This window comes from Lipotes vexillifer, unplaced genomic scaffold (assembly GCF_000442215.2).
Source record: "Lipotes vexillifer unplaced genomic scaffold, Lipotes_vexillifer_v1.1 scaffold6, whole genome shotgun sequence".
NCBI lineage: Eukaryota > Metazoa > Chordata > Mammalia > Artiodactyla > Lipotidae > Lipotes > Lipotes vexillifer.
The window spans coordinates 2,935,238-2,955,399 of NW_006799037.1; the positions used below are offsets into that span (position 1 = coordinate 2,935,238).

A 20,162-nucleotide genomic window follows, 5' to 3' on the forward strand; every position below is an offset into this window, starting at 1 on the left:
TATCAATGCCTAAAATAATGTACCCAACAACAAAAGTTAAATGCAAGAAAACAAATCCAAATATAATAACTAAAGTGGAAAATGTAAAGCAGAATTACATTTTCTAAAATATTAGTAATGCAGATAAATAAAGCAAAGCCATAGAAACTCTTCTCCTGAATAAGAAATGTCAGATGCTAAAAACAGATTTTTTTTTTAATTTTAGGAAAAATGAATTATAATTTTAGTATAATAAACTACTTAAAAATATTGATGGAAACAGAAAAACCATGAGTGTTGCAGTAGGTAATATGTAAAATCCAATTTTTAAAAAACAAGAGCAGAATGGACAATAATGCAAGAAAAAGTTACTGATGTAGAAGACAGACTCAGAGACCTACCCTATTCACTGTAAGTAGTCCAAAGTCAGAGGAGGTTATAAATATGAAAATTCATAGGCAATGATATAACACAGCAGGTCTAGCAAAAAAGTGGTTCTCATTGCTTCTACTCCTCCCCTCCCCACTTACCCAGCCCACTCCCAAGACAGTTGTCACTGATATATCCCAGAAGTCTTTCCCTCTGAGCCAAGATAAGGCTTCAGAAGTTTTCTTAACTGAGTACCTTGGGCAGCCTCTACCAATGGCCAGCATACCTCTACTAAACGCTGGTAGTTGCAGTGTAATATGAAAACTTGTCATTTCTTCAATAGGAGAGGATACAAGGTAATAATTCATGGCCTGAAAATGGAAAAGGCACACAGTTTCTTTCAAAGGTTTAACATTCAAGAGAAAGACATTTAGATATATGCTTGTTAAATCCCTGAACTTTAGAAATAAAGAATGATGGCATCAAGCAACTAAAGAAAAGAGAAAGATAACATTTCAGGCCATCACAGGTACAACAGCTTGAGATCATCCTATCAAAACTACTGAGAAGAATTCTTAAATCCACAGAACCTACAGAAATTTTCCAGTGGGCAACCTTATCTTCAAAGAATTACTCAAGGGACATTTGACTTGGATAAGCTAAAACTACTGAAAAATAAGATAATGTAAGCTATAGGGGAACCATTGATGTATGTTGAAGTTTAATTAGTTTGTATGTCAGCCCTTAAAAATGAGGAGAAAAGACATTCTAAACATGTTTCAGAGAGGCAGTTCTATCAATCCTCAAATGAGTTGTGGAGAGTGGATTAGGTGAATCCAATAGCAGACAACGTATTTCTCATTAGGGAATCCAGACTTGTTCTTTAAGATAAAAATATAAATTTATACTAATAAAATGATTAGACTTTTTTTGCCTTTTAATATAATAATTTTTATGTCATTGCATACAAGAAGCATTGATTTTTATTGAATTTTTTTTTAAACAGCAGGTTCTTATTAGTTATCTATTTTATACATGTTAGTGTATATATGTCAATCCCAATCTCCCAATTCATCATACCACCATCACCCCCGCTTTCCCCCCTTGGTGTCCATACGTTTGTTTTCTACATCTGTGTCTCTGTTTCTGCCTTGCAAACTAGTTCATCTGTACCATGTTTCTAGATTCCACATATATGCGTTAATAGATGATATTTGTTTTTCTCTTTCTGACTTACTTCACCCTGTATGACAGTCTCTAGGTGAATCCACGTCTCTACAAATGACGCAATTTCATTCCTTTTTATGGCTGAATAATATTCCATTGTATATATGTACCACATCTTTTTTATCCATTTGTCTGTTGATGGAAATTTAGGTTGCTTTCGTGACCTGGCTATTGTAAATAGTGCTGCAATGAACATTGGGGTGCATGTGTCTTTTTGAATGATGGTTTTCTCTGGGTATATGCCCAGTAGTGGGATTGCTGCCTCATATGGTAATTCTATTTTTAGTTTTTTAAAGCACCTCCACACTGTTCTCCATACTGGCTGTATCAGTTTACATTCCCACCAACAGTGCAGGAGGGTTCCCTTTTCTCCACACCCTCTCCAGCATTTGTCATTTGTAGATTTTCTGATGATGTCCATTCTAACCAGTGTGAGGTGATACCTCATTGTAGTTTTCATTTGCATTTATCTGATAATTAGTGATGTTGAACAGCTTTTCATGTGCCTCTTGGCCATCTGTATGTCTTCCTGGAGAAATGTATACTTAGGTCTTCTGCCCATTTTTTGATTGGGTTGCTTGTTTTTTTAATATTGAGCTGCATGAGCTGTTTATATATTTTGGAGATTAATCCTTTGTCCATTGATTCATTTGCAAAAATTTTCTCCCATTCTGAGGGTTGTCTTTTCGTCTTGTTTGTAGTTTCCTTTGCTGTGTAAAAGCTTTTAAGTGTCATTAGGTCCCATTTGTTTATTTTTGTTTTTAATTCCATTTCTCTAGGAGGTGGATCAAAAAAGATCTTGCTGTGATTTATGTCAAAGAGTGTTCTTCCTGTGTTTTCCTCTAAGAGTTTTATAGTGTCCTGTCTTACATTTAGGTCTTTAATCCATTTTGAGTTTATTTTTGTGTATGGTGTTAGGGAGTGTTCTAATTTCATTCTTTTACATGTAGCTGTCCAGGTTTCCCAGCACCACTTATTGAAGAGACTTCTTTTCTCCATTGTATATCTTTGCCTCCTTTGTCATAGATTAGTTGACCATAGGTGCGTGGGTTTATCTCGGGGCTTTCTATCCTGTTCCATTGATCTATATTGCTGTTTTTGTGCCAGTACCATGTTGTCTTGATTACTGTAGCTCTGTAGTATAGTCTGAAGTCAGGGAGTCTGCTTCCTCCAGCTCCTTTTTTTTCCCTCAAGACCGCTTTGGCTATTGGGGGTCTTTTGTGTCTCCATACAAATTTTAAGATTTTTTGTTCTAGTTCTGTAAAAAATGCCATTGGTAATTTGATAGAGATTGCACTGAATCTGTAGATTCCTTTGGGTAGTGTAGTTATTTTCACAATATTGATTCTTCCAATCCAAGAAGATAGTATATCTCTCCATCTGTTTGTGTCGGCTTTGATTTCTTTCATCAGTGTCCTATAGTTTTCTGAGTACGGGTCTTTTACCTCCTAAGGTAGGTTTATTCCTAGGTATTTTGTTCTTTTTGTTGCAGTGGTGAATGGGATTGTTTCCTTAATTTCTCTTTCTGATATTTTGTTGTTAGTGTATAGGAATGCAAGAGATTTCTGTGCATTAATTTCGTATCCTGCAACTTTACCAGATTCATTGATTAACTCTAGTAGTTTTCTTGTGGCATCTTTAGGATTCTCTATGTATAGTGTCATGTCATCTGCAAACAGTGACAGTTTTACTTCTTCTTTTCCAGTTTGTATTCCTTTTATTTCTTTTTCTTCTCTGACTGCCGTGGCTAGGACTTCCAAATCTATGTTGAAAAATAGTGGCTAGAGTGGGCATCCTTCTCTTGTTCCTGTCTTGTTCGTGAAATTCTTTTGAGTTTTTCACAGTTGAGAATGATGTTTGCTGTGGGTTTGTCATATATGGACTTTATTATGTTGAGGTAGGTTCCCTCTATGCCCACTTTCTGGAGAAAAATGGGCATAGAGATGCAGAAAAACTTTTGCTTTTGAGGTGATCATATGGTTTTTATTCTTCAATTTTTTCATATGGTGTATCACATTGATTGATTTGCATATATTGAAGAATCCTTGCCTCCCTGGGATAAATCCCACTTGATCATGGTGTATGATCCTTTTAATGTGCTGTTGGATTCTGTTTGCTGGTATTTTGTTGAGGATTCTTGCATCTATATTCATCAGTGATATTGGTTGGTAATTTTCTTCTTTTGTACTATCTTTGGTTTTGGTACCAGGGTGTTCGTGGCCTCAAAGAATGAGCTTGGGAGTGCTCCTTCCTCTGCAGTTTTTTGGAAAAGCTTGAGAAGGATGGGTGTTAGCTCTTCTCTAAATGTTTGATAGAATTCACCTGTGAAGCCATCTGGTCCTGGACTTTTGTTTGTTGGAAGATTTTTAATCACAGTTTCAATTTCATTACTTGTGACTGGTCTGTTCATATTTTCTGTTTCTTCCTGGTTCAGTCTTGGAAGGTTATACCTTTCTAAGAATTTGTCCATTTCTTCCAGGTTGTCCATTTTATTGGCATAGTGTTGCTTGTAGTAGTCTCTTAGGATGCTTTTTATTTCTACGGTGTCTGTTGTAACTTCTCCTTTTTCATTTCCAATTTTATTGATTTGAGTCCTCCCCCTCTTTTTCTTGATGAGTCTGGCTAAAGGTTTATCAATTTTGTTTATCTTCTCTAAGAACCAGCTTGTAATTTTATTGCTCTTTGCTATTGTTTTCTTTGTTTCTATTTCATTTATTTCTGCTCTGATCTTTATGATTTCTTTCCTTCTACTAACTTTGGGTTTTGTTTGTTCTTTTTTCTCTAGTTCCTTTAGGTGTAAGGTTAGATTGTTTATTTGAAATTTTTTCTAGTTTCTTGTATTGCTATAAACTTCCCTCTTAGAACTGCTTTTGCTACATCCCATAGGTTTTGGATCATCGTGTTGTCATTGTCATTTGTCTCTAGGTATTTTTTGATTTCCTCTTTGATTTCTCCAGTGATCTCTTGGTTATTTAGTAACATATTGTTTAGCCTCCATGATTTTGTGTTTTTTTACGGTTTTTTCACTGTAATTTATTTCTAATCTCATCGTGTTGTGGTCGGAAAAGATGCTTCATATGATTTCAGTTTTCTTAAATTTACTGAGGCTTGATTTGTGACCCAAGATGTGACCTATCCTTGAGAATGTTTCATGTGCACTTGAGAAGAAAGTGTAATCTGTTGTTTTCTGCTGGAATGTCCTATAAATATCAATTAAATCTATCTGGTCTATTGTGTCATTTAAAGCTTGTGTTTCATTATTAATTTTCTGTCTGGGTGATCTGTCCATTGGTGTAAGTGAAGTGTTAAAGTCCCCCACTATTATTGTGGTACTGTCAATTTCCTCTTTTATGGCTGTTAGCATTTGCCTTATGTATTGAGGTGCTCCTGTGTTGGGTGCATATATATTTATAATTATTTTATCTTCTTCTTGGATTGATCCCTTGATCATTATGTAGTGTCCTTCCTTGTCTCTTGTAACATTCCTTATTTTAAAGTATATTTTATCTGATATGAGTATTGCTACTTCAGCTTTCTTTTGATTTCCATTTGCATGGAATATCTTTTTCCATCCCCTCACTTTCAGCCTGTGTGCGTCCCTGGGTCTGAAGTGGGTCTCTTGTAGACAGCATATATACAGGTCCTGTGTTTGTATCCATTCAGCAAGCCTGTGTCTTCTGGTTGGAGCATTTAATCCATTCACATTTAATGTAATTATCGATATGTATGTTCCTATTACCATTTTCTTAATTGTTTTGGGGTTTTGTAGGTCTTTTTCTTCTCTTGTGTTTCCCACTTAGAGAAGGTTCTTTAGCATTTGTTTTAGATCTGGTTTGGTGGTGCTGAATTCTTTTAGCTTTTGCTTATCTGTAAAGCTTTTGATTTCTCTTTCGAATCTGAATGAGATCCTTACCGGGGTGAGTAATCTTGGTTGTGGGTTCTTCCCTTTCATCACGTAAAATATATCGTGCCTCTCCCTTCTGGCTTGTAGAATTTCTGCTAAGAAATCAGCTGTTAACCTTATGGGAGTTCCCTTCTATGTTATTGGTCATTTTTCCCTTGCCCCTGTTAATAATTTGTCTTTAATTTTTGCCAGTTTGATTACTATGTGTCTTGGCGTGTTTCTCCTTGGGTTTATCCTCCCTGGTTCTCTGTGCTTCCTGGACTTGAGTGGCTATTTCCTTTCCCATGTTAGGGAAATTTTCGACTATAATCTCTTCAAATATTTTCTCGGGTCCTTTCTCTCTCTCTTCTCCTTCTGACACCCCTATAATGTGAATGTTGGTGCATTTAATGTTGTCCCAGAGGTCTCTTAGACTGTCCGCATTCCTTTTCACTCTCTTTTCTTTATTCTTTTCCGTGGCAGTGAATTCCACCATTCTGTCTTCCAGGTCACTTATCCATTCTTCTGCCTCATTTATTCTGCTATTGATTCCTTCTAGTGTATTTTTCATTTCAGTTATTGTATTGTTCATCTCTGTTTGTATGTTCTTTAATTCTTCTAGTTCTTTGTTAAACATTTCTTGCATCTTCTCGATCTTTGCCTCCATTCTGTTTCCAAGGTCCTGGATCATCTTCACTATCATTATTCTGAATTCTTTTTTTGAAAGGTTGCCTATCGCCACTTCATTTAGTTGTTTTTATGGGGTTTTATCTTGTTCCTTCATCTGGTACATAGTCCTCTGCCTTTTCATTTTGTCTGTCTTTCTGTGAATGTGGTTTTTGTTCCACAGGCTGCAGGATTGTAGTTCTTCTTGCTTCTGCTGTCTGCCCTCTGGTGGATGAGGCTATCTAAGAGGCTTGTGCAAGCTTCCTGATGGAAGGGACCAGTGGTGGGTAGAGCTGGGTCTTGCTCTGGTGGGCAGAGCTCAGTAAAACTTTAATCTGCTTTTCTGCTGATGGGTGGGGCTGAGTTCCCTCCCTGTTGGTTGTTCGGCCTGAGGCAATCCAGCACTGGAGGCTACAGGCTCTTTGGTGGGGCAAATAGCGGACTCTGGGAGGGCTCACACCAAGGAGTACTTCCCAGAACTTCTGCTTCCAGTGTCCTTTTCCTCACGGTGAGCCACAGCCAACCCCCACCTCTGCAGGAGACCCTCCAACACTAGCAGGTAGGTCTGGTTCAGTCTCCTATGGGGTCACTGCTCCTTCCCCTGGGTCCCGATGCACACACTACTTTGTGTGTGCCCTCCAAGAGTTCCGTCTCTGTTTCCCCCAGTCTTGTCGAAGTCCTGCAATCAAATCCCACTAGCCTTCGAAGTCTGATTCTCTGGGAATGCCTCCTCCCGTTGCCGGGCCCCCAGGTTGGGAAGCCTGACGTGAGGCTCAGAACCTTCACTCCAGTGGGTGGACTTCTGTGGTATAAATTGTTCTCCAGTTTGTGAGTCAGCCACCCAGCGGTTATGAGATTTGATTTTATTGTGATTGCACCCCTCCTACCATCTCACTGTGGCTTCTCCTTTGTCTTTGGATGTGGGGTATTTTTTTGGTGAGGTCCAGTGTCTTCCTGTCAATGACTGTTCAGCAGTTAGTTATGATTCCAGTGCTCTCTCAAGAAGGAGTGAGTGCACGTCCTTCTCTGCCATCTTGAACCAATCCAGAGCCATTGATTTTAAAACATACCAGTATAAGTACCACTCAAAGAGAAAAAAGCACTTCAATGAAACTATTACCCAATGCTTTCTTATTGCTTAGAATTTTTATGTTCTACTGTTTGAAATTGCTCTTGTAGGTTCTTTTTTAAGTTATTCTATTGAAGTATAGTTGATTTACAATGTTGTGTTAATTTCTGCGGTACAGCATCTTGTAGGCTTTTTGAGACACGGAAGTGACCACACTGTGAAGAGCTATGACCAAGTTCACACACCTGGAAGCAGTGATAACTCTTATACCTTCCACCTGGCTGTTGGTAGTTGTAGGATGCCATCAATTTTAAGCCACAGCCTGATTTCAGGGATGTTAAAATGTGAAAAGTGTGTACATTAGAATTAGTGAAGTAGGACACATCAAATTAGTTACCTTCCAGGTGGGTTTAAAAGGAAAGAAGGTACTTAAGACATAAATATGATTCAACAGGACACATATTGTACTACAGGAGTGTTCAAAACACCTTGGATAAGGACTTGACCACTGCCCAGGCAAGCACGAAGGCTTTCCAGTCAGGGCACAGGAGTGTCTTTGGAGAAGACCGAGGTGAAAAGGAGAGGGAAAACCTCAGAATGAGGAAAAAGAGCTCAAATATGACAAGCTGGGTTAAATGCCCTCCCTCTAGGATCCTGAGATCTTATAATTTGGGGCTTCAAGACACAATCACAAGGTTTTCACAATACATAATGGCACCACCATTGCCACGACCAGACGAGGAGGGGAGAGCAGCGTCCCTCACATACTAGGTGCTCAGTATGGTGAGTGAGTGAGTGAATGTGTGAGTGCGTGGGTTAGGTCTGTCTGTGGCAAAGGCAACAGCCGTTCTCTTTTCCCTTGTCACCCTAGAGAAACTTGAGAGTGAGAAGCTGAACGTCGCTGAGGTCACCCAGTCAGAGATTGCCCAGAAGCAAAAGCTGCAGACTGTCCTGGAGAAGATCAATGAAACCCTGAAACTTCCTCCCAGGAGCATCAAGTGGAATGTAGACAGTGAGTTTTGCAAAGGAAGATGGGACTGTTACATGACACCTGTGGCTCCTACTGTGGAGTTTCCCCAGGAAGCTGCATTATAAGCTGGGAGGCCCCGGATGGGTGCAAACTCATTTATCTCTGAGCGAGATATGCCTTTCCTTAGAAAGGAAGCTCATCATCCACATCTAAGGAAAGCTGAGAAAAATAGCAAAATGTCAAAGTCTAGTGTGCCTTTTCTGTAAAAGGCTCTCTTTAGGAACCTCACGTGAGATTGGTGGAGAAGGAAGCTCCTATTCATTGAGGTACTTCTGAGTCTCAGCACAACCTTGCTCCTGTCTCCAGCTTGTTGAAGCTCTGGGAAGTGGAGATGCCCAGTTCAGGCAGCTGAGAAGTGGGGAGCAAGGACTTGGGTCTGTTCCAGTGCCCACGCCCTTCCTCTCACCCCCTTATTGCCCAGAGGGAGCAAAGATACGGCTAAGAGCATAGGCAATGGAATAGGATTTTAAAATTCAGGTTTTCGTGCTAGTGTATCTCAAGGATCTCAGAAAGTATAAACTGTTCATTCTTTCGCTGCCTCAAGGGCCTGTCTAATATGGACTTGATTGAGTCCATATCAGAGTCAACATGGAATCAGCAGATTTGGGCGAATCCAGTAGCAACAACCTGTTTCCCATCAGGAGCCCAAAGTTGTTTTGTTCCTTGTAATAGATAAAAGTATGAATTTAGATTAATAAAATGACTGAGATTGTGTTTCCTGCCTTTAAGCATTAGGGGTTGAGTATTATATCTTATTGCATCTGATGTATACAGATTAAAATGGACATCTTCCCCCCCCCCCCACCGCCACCAAAAAAAAAACAACAACAAAAAACACCTTTCAGACTTGGGAAAGAAAAGGGAATCTTCAGCTTTCCAAGTTAGAGACCCAGCAGCTGCCAATGGCAATCTCTTCAGCAGGTTCCTAACACCCGCCGTCAGAGGCGAGACGCCAAGCACCTCCTTCAGCACAATGACACCTTTGCTTGCACAGCGTGAAGAGCTACCTCTAGCAGCACGCTGGGAACAGGGCATCCTCTGTGGAGCAGAGACACCTGAGGGCAGGAGGAGGGGAGGCCACGGCTCTGGGCCCTATATGCTGCCCCGTGTCCCAGGAATGCTAATAGTGTTCAGCGCGGGAGGGAAAAAGGGGCTGATCACTAGTTGGGGAAATGGATCTGCATTCTGGAAGTCCATGATAGTCATAAGCATTAAAGTCCTCTGATGGTGACCTCTGCTTAGTTTTGTTTGATCCTGTTTCCCACTCCCTTGAGTATGGACCATCTCTATATACCACTCCAAAACAAAACCCCTTTTATCTTTCTTTTCTTTTAATTGAAGTATAGTTGATTTACCATCTAATGTTCTGTTAATTTCTGCTGTACAGCAAAGTGACTCAGTTATACATATATACACATTCTTTTAAAAATTCTTTTCCATTATGGTTTATCACAGGATATTGAATATAGTTCCCTGTGCTATACAGTAAGACCTTGTGGTTTCAAAACACCTTTTCATTTATCATGGAACCCAATTTGGGAAATAGGAAGAATGGAATTGTTTTGTTTTGTTTGTTTTTAGGTAACAGAAATTTATTTGCTCAGAGTCCTGGAAGCCACAAGTCTGAGATGAAGGTGTTGGTAGGTTGGTTCCTTCTGAGGGCTGCAAGGGAAGGATCTGTTACAGGCCACATCATCTTCCTTCTATGCATGTCTCTGTGTCCAAATTTTCCCTTTTTTATAAGGACACTTGTCATATTGGATTAGGGGATCACCCTACTCCAATGTGACCTCATCTTAACTAATCACATCTGCAATGATTTTACAAATAAGGTCACATTCAGAGGGACTGGAGGTTAGGACTTCAACATATGAATTGGAGGCTGGGGGCCGCATATCAACCCATAACATCTGATTGGCCTCCCACTTACCTCTCCAGCCACACATATACTTCGTGCTTTCTCAGCCTCTCTTCGTCATCCATACACTGGCCTCATTTAAATGGGCCACAATATTCCCACCTTTCTAGAACCACTTCTGGAAGATATTTCCTTGATCTGAAACGTTCTTCATCCCATCTTCCCCACCCCCAAACCATTTTGCCTGCCTTAAGAAAGGAGTTTTTTAAAGCCACTTCAGAACCACTGTCTTCAGTGGCTTTGAATGATTTGTTTTGGGTTTGCATTCACTTTCATTTCTTATGGGGAAATGTGTAGGAGTAAAATAATCACCTGTATTACCACTCTCATCTGGCTGTTTTCGTTTTTTTGGCATTACCGTCCACATCAATGCATATTTTTTCATATTTTTACTTGATGAAGGTATATACAAACTCACTTTGTCTTAAGGTTACATCATACACATCTTCTATATTCACATGTGGTCTTTGTAGTTATATATATATATATATATATATATTTTTTTTTTTTTTTTTTTTTTTTTTTTTTTTTTGCGGTACGCGGGCCTCTCACTGTTGTGGCCTCTCCCGTTGCAGAGGCTCCGGACGCGCAGGCTCAGCGGCCATGGCTCACGGGCCCAGCCGCTCTGCGGCATGTGGGATCCTCCCGGACCGGGGCACAAACCCGTGTCCCCTGCATCGGCAGGCGGACTCTCAACCACTGCGCCACCAGGGAATCCCTGTAATTATAATTTTTGATAGCTGCTCTATTTCCTGGGGTAGATATTCCATAGTTAACTTAAACCCTATGCTGACATTATCCTTTTAGGATGTTTTTCCGATTATTGCTAATATCAGACAGGGCCGAGTTAAACGTTATGTTGTGACTCTTTTTGCTTCTCTTGAATTACTCTCGTCAGATAGATTTTTAGAACTGAGAGCAATTACTAGGTCAGAGGGAATAATTATTTCAGTGGCCAGCTCCCCGCGATGTCTCAGGGCTTCAGGCAGCAGTGGTTTCTGTGATAAGGAATGCAGCAGGCGCAACTCCAGGGCAGGCTCCAACACCTCCTCTCTCGGTTATCTTCCCTGGCTGTTTCTGGGGACATCGTGTCATCCTTCTGCTCAGGAAAAGGGTGGCAGAGACAGCTGCTGAGTTCCCAAGGTCCTTGATCCAGGGTTTTAGGGAGTTCTTCCTTTTCTATTTTTTTTTTTATTAGCAACAATAATTTTCATTATTGAAAACTTAGAAAATACAGATCAATTAAAAGAGATTTAAATAACACCTAACGAATTTACGGTGCTTGTATGCCTTGTACTAATCTAAACATTTTACATATTTTGAGTCTTGCAATCTTCATTCAACCATCTGAGGTAAGAACTTTACTGTCCCCATTTTACGAATGGAAAAGTCAAGGCATAGAGAGGTTAAGAAACAGTGAGTGTAAGCTTCCTGAGGGCAAGGATTTTTGTCTCTTTACTGCTGTATCCCTAAAACCTGGAAAAGTGACTGGCAATGTTAAGTACAATACTATTTGCTAAAGAAGTGTCATTGTCCAAGGTCACACGGGGTTGGGGGAAGTGGGGAGTGGTGGAGCCAGGAATGAGACCCAGAGAGTCTGCCTGCAGAGCCTGTGTACTAAGCCCACACATACTGCCCTCATGAGCTGCCTATCAGATACAGGCATTGTCAGCCTTATGGTGTGTTTCTTCAGGTCGTGTGTGTGTGTGTGTGTGTGTGTGTGTGTGTGTGTGTGTGTAAGCAATAAATATGTCAATAAATGAATAAAATGTGTGCATATACTTATATATAAAATATATTTTCTTATTTTTACGAAGATGGTATCAACCTGTATATATTATTTAGAAGATGTATAGCTTTACAGATCATCCTTCTATATGTCACTTTTAATATTCTATGACATAGATGGGTATATCATAATTTACTTAACTAACAAAAGATCTTAAGATTTTTTTTTCCCATTTTTTCACTAATATCAATACAGCCTGATGAGTTCTTTCTGCTCATTAGACATAATTACTTCTTAAGGATGAATACCTAGGAGTGGTAGTTTAGGGCCAAAGAATATGTACATTTTAAGGTCCTATCACATATTGTCAAATTGCCTCCCCACAAATTGTACCAGTTTCTGTTTCCACCACAATTCAAGTTTGGAGGACTGCTTCTAACTCAACAGCTCCTTTGAAATGGTCTCCCAGCACTGGAGTGACCCTCTTGGCACAGTGGCTGCAGGGCCCAGTTTATACAGCGGAGTCTTGGCTTCTCAACCCTGCTGTCATTCTGCATGTTTTCATCCTGACTGGAGTGCAGGAGCACAGTGGCCCTGGGTTCTGCCTGGCCTAAGGGAGAAGACTCCCAGCAGATGTGCTGAGAGATGGCAATGATGAGAGTGCCCAGATATGCAAAGGTAGTTAGAAGTTTTCTTAATTGAAAAGATAACATGTCTTTATTCGAAAGAAACATTTGAAACAGGAAAAAAAAAATCTTTCAACTACAGCATAACTATTTTCTTTTTTTTTTTTAACTTTCCAAGTCTTGGCCACAAGTACGTGTGTGTGTGTGTGTGTGTGTGTGTGTGCGCGCGCGCGTGCACGTGCATATTTGTGTATGTATGTGCATGTGTATGTATATTTATATATGTATATATACACAAATATGTGTATTTATGCATAAATCCATGAATGTATATATATACATTATTTCTAGTTCTCGTTAACATTATATTATTAATATTTATAGCTACATTGTCTTAATGATTTTCAGTGCATGCAAACTATTTCATTATGTGAATGTACCATAATTTATTAAAGCAGTGACTATTAAACCATGCTTGGCCCAACCTGGGGATCTGCAAGGAAAAACTCAGGCATCATTGAGGAGAAGAGAAGCAGCTGTGGGCGGGCTGTAGTTAGGACAAAGGGACCAGAGCAGTTGCACTGTTTTTTATCAGGTTTGCCTAGTGGTTTTTAGAACAAAGGATTTCTCTGCTTAATTTTTAAAAATTTGAAAACCACTGGTCAACCATTGTCTTTCATTTGGATATATGTGTTTCAGATTTTTTTTTAAGGATAATATATTACACAATAATTAACATCCTTTTTTTCTTTTCCATTATGGTTTGTTTATTACAGGATATCGAATATAGTTCCCTGTGCTATACAGTAGGACTTTGTTGTTTATCCATTCTATATATAATAATTTGCATATGCTAATCCAAAACTCCCAATCCATCCCTCCCCTACCCATCCTCCCCCTTGGCAGCCACAAGTCTGTTCTCTAAGTCTGTGAGTCTATTTCTGTTTCGTAGATAAGTTCATTTGTGTCATATTTTAGATACCACATATATGTAATATCGTATGGTATTCATCTTTCTCTTTCTGACTTCACTTAGTATGACAATCTCTAGGTCCAGCCATGTTGCTGCAAATGGCATTATTTCATTCTTTTTTATGGATGAGTAGTATTCCATTGTGTGTGTGTGTGTGTATGTACACACACACACACACACACACACACTATAGCTTCTTTATCCATTCATCTATTGATACGCATTTAGGTTGTTTTTATGTCTTGACTATTGTAAATAGTGCTGCTATGAATATAGGGGTGCATGTATCTTTTCAAATTATAGTTTTATCCGGATATATGCCCAGGAATGGGATTGCAGGATCATATGGGCACTCCATATTTAGGTTTTTGAGGAACCTCCATCCTGTTCTCCATAGTGACGGCACCAATTTACATTCCCACCAACGGTGTAGGAGGGTTCCCTTTTCTCTACACCCTCTCCAGCATTTATTAATTAACATCTTTTTATACATAGCATGTATGTCTGTGAGAGAGAGATAGAGAAGGAAACTGTGTAATTATTTCTCTTGAAAAAACACCCAGGAGGACAGAGTACTCATTGAAAGAATCTGACACCTGTATGGTGCCTACAGCATAGCTCTACTTTGCTTACGAAGACAGTCAAGGTAACACACAGTGTCACCAATGTGTGAGAACAACCTTTCTGACCACTGCTTTTCCAGCATTATGTTTTGTCATTAAAGGGGAGAGATAGCAAATATCCTTACAACCCTCAGTGACGGGACTGATGCAGTGGCAGTTCTGACCAGAAGAGCAAACCCGGTTTTTGCCTCTGTCCATCATGTCAGTGGGTCAGTCCATGCCAGGTGCCTTTTTTGAGGCTATAACTGTGGGTGACACTTAGTTGGCAAAGCCCAAAAGCCCAGAAGTAAACACTTCTTCTGTAAGGCTACGAGTTAGGAGCAGCTCATCTGCTATTTGATGCTGGCATTGAGCTGCTGTTCATAGTCAGTGGAAAACCTTCTTTGAAGCAGCAGTGATAACAGGAAACTCTAGTGAGTCCCCAAGGATTGTCTGGATCATTTCCTTTTCTTGGTGATTTCTCAAAGCTTCTGTTAGAGTGGATTCATTGATCCCAGGGCAGACAGAATGACACCATAATAATGGGCCCAGTTCATGCTAACTACACAAAATGGACAATTTTTTGCTCTTTCCTTAAATGCCCCCTGTAATGAGAGCCATAACGCTGGTAGGACTGTGAAGGCAGGTAAAGTATCTGGGGACTCTTCCCTTTTATGAAAGAAAGGGGAGAAAGTTGACATTAATTGCCTAGATGCCAGATACTTTCTCATAAGTGATAATAGAAAATATCAATCATTCCTAGGCATTGCTATATACTAGGAGCTTTGCCAACATTATGTCTGGAAATTCTTACTACCCATGTTTCTGCATGGGCACTGTTATCCCCATGTGTGAGGTTGAACAGACTGAGGCTCAGGGACCTTAGGTGGCCTACCTAAGGTCATATACTCAGTAAATAAATGGTAGAGTTGTCAAGTGAGAACTCAAGCTCCCGTTGGCCAACACTGTGTGTGCCTGTTACATCACAGTCTTTTTCTCCTCTCATCTACTGAGAAAACTACAACTCAGTAGTTGCCCAGCCTTCTCCAGCATAAATGACCTAACATCTGGCACACAGCTCAGCTATAGAAGCCACCTGGGTCATGAACATCCCCTCCCAGCTATTGCCCAGAGGGCATTGCCTGCACTGACTATATATGGCACTCAAGAGAGCAACAAAGTCCTTTAAATGTCTCTCATGCCTTCCTCCAGGTGTCTTAAAGCCCTGAACAAAGGAAGGGATCCAGTGTCCTGACTCAGTGTCCATTGATTGAGGGCCTGCTTTGTGTAGAGCCTTGGGACAAGGGTAGTGGTGATAACCTACAGAGTTCACAGTCAGATAGGAAGGGAGAGGGGGGTCAGCAGACATGGTTATCAGCACAGAGTGAACAAGAACATGGGGGTGGCAGAGGGCTGACCTGAACTCAGAATTCAGCTGTTGTCAGGGTCCCAATGGGAACCTTGGATTAGAGTGGAGAAGCACAACTTGGCCATCCAGCAATAACATGATCTTAAGAAGCAGATCCACGGGACCTGGCTGAGAACCGAGGGGTCCCAGGGTGAGGCCCATGATGACCAAGCGTGTCCCCTGACCCATAGGGGTGGGATGAAAGGGGCATTGGGTGTAGTACTGCTACACTCTGGATATCTGCTTATATCTGCTGAGAACCTAGAAGAAGATTCTCTAATTTATAAATCATCTTTTATTTCAGCTGTTCATGCCAAGAGCCTGGTAGCCATCTTGCATCTGCTGGTTGCTCTGTCCCAGTATTTCCGGGCACCAATCCGACTCCCAGATCATGTTTCCATCCAAGTGGTTGTGGTTCAGGTAAGTTAGAAACCACTAAAAACATCCGCACCCTTAAAGGGGTGCAGGGGCTAAGCTCCTGTGAGAGCCAAGGCACACTGGGTAGCTTGCTAGAAGGAACGCTGAATGAATGCTGAGCGTGTCTGGGTGTGCCATATGCTGGGAGGCATGTGAGTGAGCTTTCTGATGCATGTGGGCTTATCCCTGATATGTGTGCAAAGGGTGGAAGAGCATGTGCTTCTGTCTGGGACAGGCTTGTGTGGGACGTGTGCCTGGGGTTTACATTGCTTTCCTCGGGAGGGTGCCTGTGTAATGTATATTTGAGGGTGTGTGGTGTATATATTTGTGAGGTCTGTGTAGTAGGATCTGGAGGCTGTATCTGTGTGTGTGTGTGTGTGTCCTGCCAGCCAGGGAGAATCTTTTTTTTTTTTTTTAAATAATGCAGCCTCGTGCTCCAGTGTCCACAGTATGGAGCCCCAGGAGTGGGATCATGGGGTCATAGGCCTGTGGATTTTAAATGTTGGTAGAGTTGTCGATTGTTTGGGCTGCCTTATTTATTTATTTATTTATTTATTTATTTATTTATTTATTTATTTATTTATTTATTTATGGCTGCACTGGGTCTTCATTGCTGCGCATGGGCTTTCTCTAGTTGCGGCGAGCGGGGGCAACTCTTCATTGTAGTGCATGGGCTTCTCATTGCAGTGGCTTCTTTCTGCAGAGCACAGGCTCTAGAGCGCAGGCTCAGTAGTTATGGTGCACAGGCTTAGTTGCTCCGTGGCATGTGGGATCTTCCAGGACCAGGGCTCAAACCCATGTCCCCTGCATTGGCAGGAGGATTCTTAACCACTGCGCCACCAGGGAAGCCCGAGAATCATTTTTTGGTTAAACAAACAATGCATAGTTATTGAGAAGAAGCAAGTATCTGTGCATGTGTACATGTGTGTATTTGAGAGAGACCCTGACAGGCCGTGCCTGTGTTGAGGGCACTGCCGATTTTCACCTGCCCAGAGAAGCACAGCTGGTATCTCAAGTCATTTTTTCCAGATTGTTGGATGGAATTTCCATTCACACATGGCTGTGTGATTTCCACAATGAGGGGATGCTCTCTCCCTGTGACTATCTCACTCTGCTCCTAACCCCATTAGACACTCAAATTCAATTTTATTTTCCAACTTTATGCCCGTGAGCAAAAGGTCGTCATTTTGTTGGCTTCTGTTCTTTTCCAAATAAACATGCTACAAGGGAGAACATCCCTTATGAGCAGCTCCCTGGCTATCCAAGGTTATCCAGGGTCCTGTCTGGCAACTCTGCCACCCCTTGGTGAGGAAGAGCCTGGAGGGCAGGTAGGCTTTGCCTGAGAGGCGAGGCCAGGCCAGCTTCCAGGACAGAAGGGCTGAGCTTTCAGGGATCAGAAGTGAATGGGGGAGGGGAGGAGGACATGGGGGTGCTGCTCAGCCAATGCCCTAATGAAAAAGTATTTCTTCCAGCGCCTTCTGGGTACTTAACTTGCTAAACATCAAGGGGGTATAATAGGAAGATGACATCTTGGCCCTGCCTGTCCCGAGACAGGACTATACATAAGCAGCAGAGAGGGCTATCAGAAGCCCCTTGTCAATGCAAACATGTGGGGTTCCAGCACTAAGTGCAGCTGACTGAAAGAGACTAATTGGCTTCATTTATTGGGCTGTCAACCATGTCAAGCATGGTGCTAAGCATTTTATGAATATGTGGCCAGCCCAGAGCATCCTGGTACATGCATCTTCCTAGTGAATCCAGGCCCTCTCTGTTGTGTCATTTTTTAACAATCAATAAAGTGTGAATCCATTCCATTACATTTTTTAAAACTATGATTCAGGATTTGCGAGGGTTGCAGGGGAAACAGTGGTCACTGGAAGCCCATGTCTCATGCCTTATTTTGAGCTCAATTATAGGCCATCAGAAGGCTGTTGCTGGTTTAATTTCTACTGCAGGCAGTTTTGTTAGTGTGAGGGAGAAAGGAGGAGGCATTACATAAAATGGCATCAAGGTATGTCAGGGTTTATGGGGTGTTTTGCGTTACCAAGTTAAACAGGCACAGAAGCAGGACTCAGAATTGGCTGTAAGACACTGACTGAACTACAGAGAGAGTTCTTTAGGGAACAGTGGATCGGAGTGAATCAGGACGCTGTGTGAGGTGTCATTGAACCCAGATTTCTTTTCCATTCTGTGTACCAGCATTTAATTCTGCATGTAGTTGAAGATGACGTTTGATGTCTGTGAACAGCCTCGCAAGACAAGGACACAGATTCCATTAGCCCTGTGTGAAAATTTTACATATGTTGAAGCTGAATTTGGAAAAAGTCCTGGTTTATCCACACTAGATCTTTGTTAAATGGTATTTTAATGTTTTTCTTCCTTTTTTGCTTTGATAGTTCATTCTTCTTAATCTAATCCAGATACACTCATGGCCTTTATCCAGCTCTACCTTTCCTTCTGTAAAAGTATTTTGCAAGGACGCCAGTTTCTGTGGCTATTGGGAATGTGAAGAAAAGGTTGTGGAAGTTTGGGCAGGAGGGTCAAGAAGGCAGATTTCAGCTGAAACACTAATGCTTGGAGGATCCCTCTTGACACATCTCAGTCTTTGTGGAAGACGGATTTGCTCTGACAGCCTCTTGCCCTGCCCAGACTGCCTTCCAAGCGTCTGGTAACTGATTGTGTAGGAACCTGATAAATGCATCTCCCTCCTCACCCCCATCAGAAGGTCTTCCTGACCGCCAGCACTCCTTCATCGGTTCCCATGCCCACACAGTGAGGTTTAAACTCCAAACCAGCACTCAACTGACCAAGGGCAGCCACTGTCCCTCCAAACGGCCTCCTGAACACGCCTGTACTCTCCTACTCTGCCTTTTTGCTCCAGCCATTCCTCCCACTGAAGAGGTCCCTCCTCTGTGTCCAGCCAAATCCTAGCTGTCCTTTAAGTTCCAGCTCAAGAACCCTTCCCCCTGGAAGGTTTCCCTGACCCTCTCAGCTGAAAGTACTTGTTCCTGTCCTGCACTCAGCACTTCCTCTCTGCAAGGGGCCACCATGTAATTAATTATCCATGACACATTTGAGAGGGAAAGGGGATCCTACTCTAATAACTGAGCTGGGACCTGAGGCCTAAACCAGGAGGACTGTCTGGGGAAAACTGTTCTTGCATACCTGTTCATCTACCCCATTTTACTCTTAAGTTCCTCAAGGTCCGAAACTATGTCATATGTTCCACAGTGTTTGCTAAGTCCAACACGGTGGCTTGTACAGAGAAGGCACTGATTAATGAAACAGAGAAGAAAGAGAATGAATTGATGGGAAGGGGTAGACAGATGATGGATGGATGCATGTGGGGATGGATGGATGGGTGGGTGGGTGGATGGATGGCAGTTTGGGTGGGTGGATGGACCTCCAAAGTGCCTACGCTTTTCTCAGAGAGTAAGCTAGTCACCCAAGGACTGTACTACTTACTTAAAAGCTCCTCTATTTAAACGTTTTTTGAAAATTCTCCCTCTGAATTCTCCAAGTTGACCTCAGTTCTTCCACCCCAGCCGCCCCAGTTAAATGTGTTTCTCCGCTTCCCTCCATGGCCCCAGCTGGAGGGCAGACACACCCTGGCCCTCATTTCCATTTGGTTTACTGTGGATTTCTCCAGGAGGCAAACAGTGTGCTTCCAGCAGAATGTCTTCCAATAAAGAAAGAAAAGATTCACCATCCAAGAAACAGCCGACTTGTTTGGAATAAACACTAATTGCACTTAAGTATGAATGGTACAGTCCAGTCCCAGGAAATCAGGAGCCTCACTTCACTTCTAGCAGTATCTCGTCTCTGGATTCATTTCTTAAACGCCAGTAACTTTCTAAGTATGAGGAATGCTAATCAGTTTTTTTGTATTTTTCTAATGCATATTTTTCTCTCTTCCTCCCAACCCTCTCCCCACCCCCGTTTTCAGAAACGAGAAGGAATCCTCCAGTCTCGGCAAATCCAAGAGGAAATAACTGGTAACACAGAGTATGTCAACAGCATTGTTGCCAGCGATTCTGTAATGGAACACAGATGTTTCTCCGAAATTCATCCATTTGCTGATATTTAGTTTTCATTTATTGGGATTGCAAGAGGGATTAGACTTTAGCCAATGATTATAGTTTAGCCTTTTCCGTGCATTCAAAACATGCCTCTCAATGCTTAAGGTACAAACTTGGGTGGGGAAGTGGGGAGACGGAATTAACCGTGATTGAAAAATTCTAATTTTGTGGCACTCCAGGAAAGAGT

At 41.5% G+C, this 20,162-nt stretch overlaps 1 protein-coding gene across 1 annotated transcript in view; it reads left to right on the plus strand.

Moving 5' to 3' along the window:
* The window catches only part of PARVA (parvin alpha), a 182,810-nt gene that overhangs the window by 127,945 nt on the left and 34,703 nt on the right, over nt 1–20,162 (plus strand). The window contains exons 5-7 of the mRNA XM_007471412.1: nt 8,065–8,205; nt 15,784–15,899; nt 19,843–19,901. Coding sequence (XP_007471474.1) covers nt 8,065–8,205; nt 15,784–15,899; nt 19,843–19,901 — 316 coding nt within the window. The remainder of the gene's footprint in view (nt 1–8,064; nt 8,206–15,783; nt 15,900–19,842; nt 19,902–20,162) is intronic.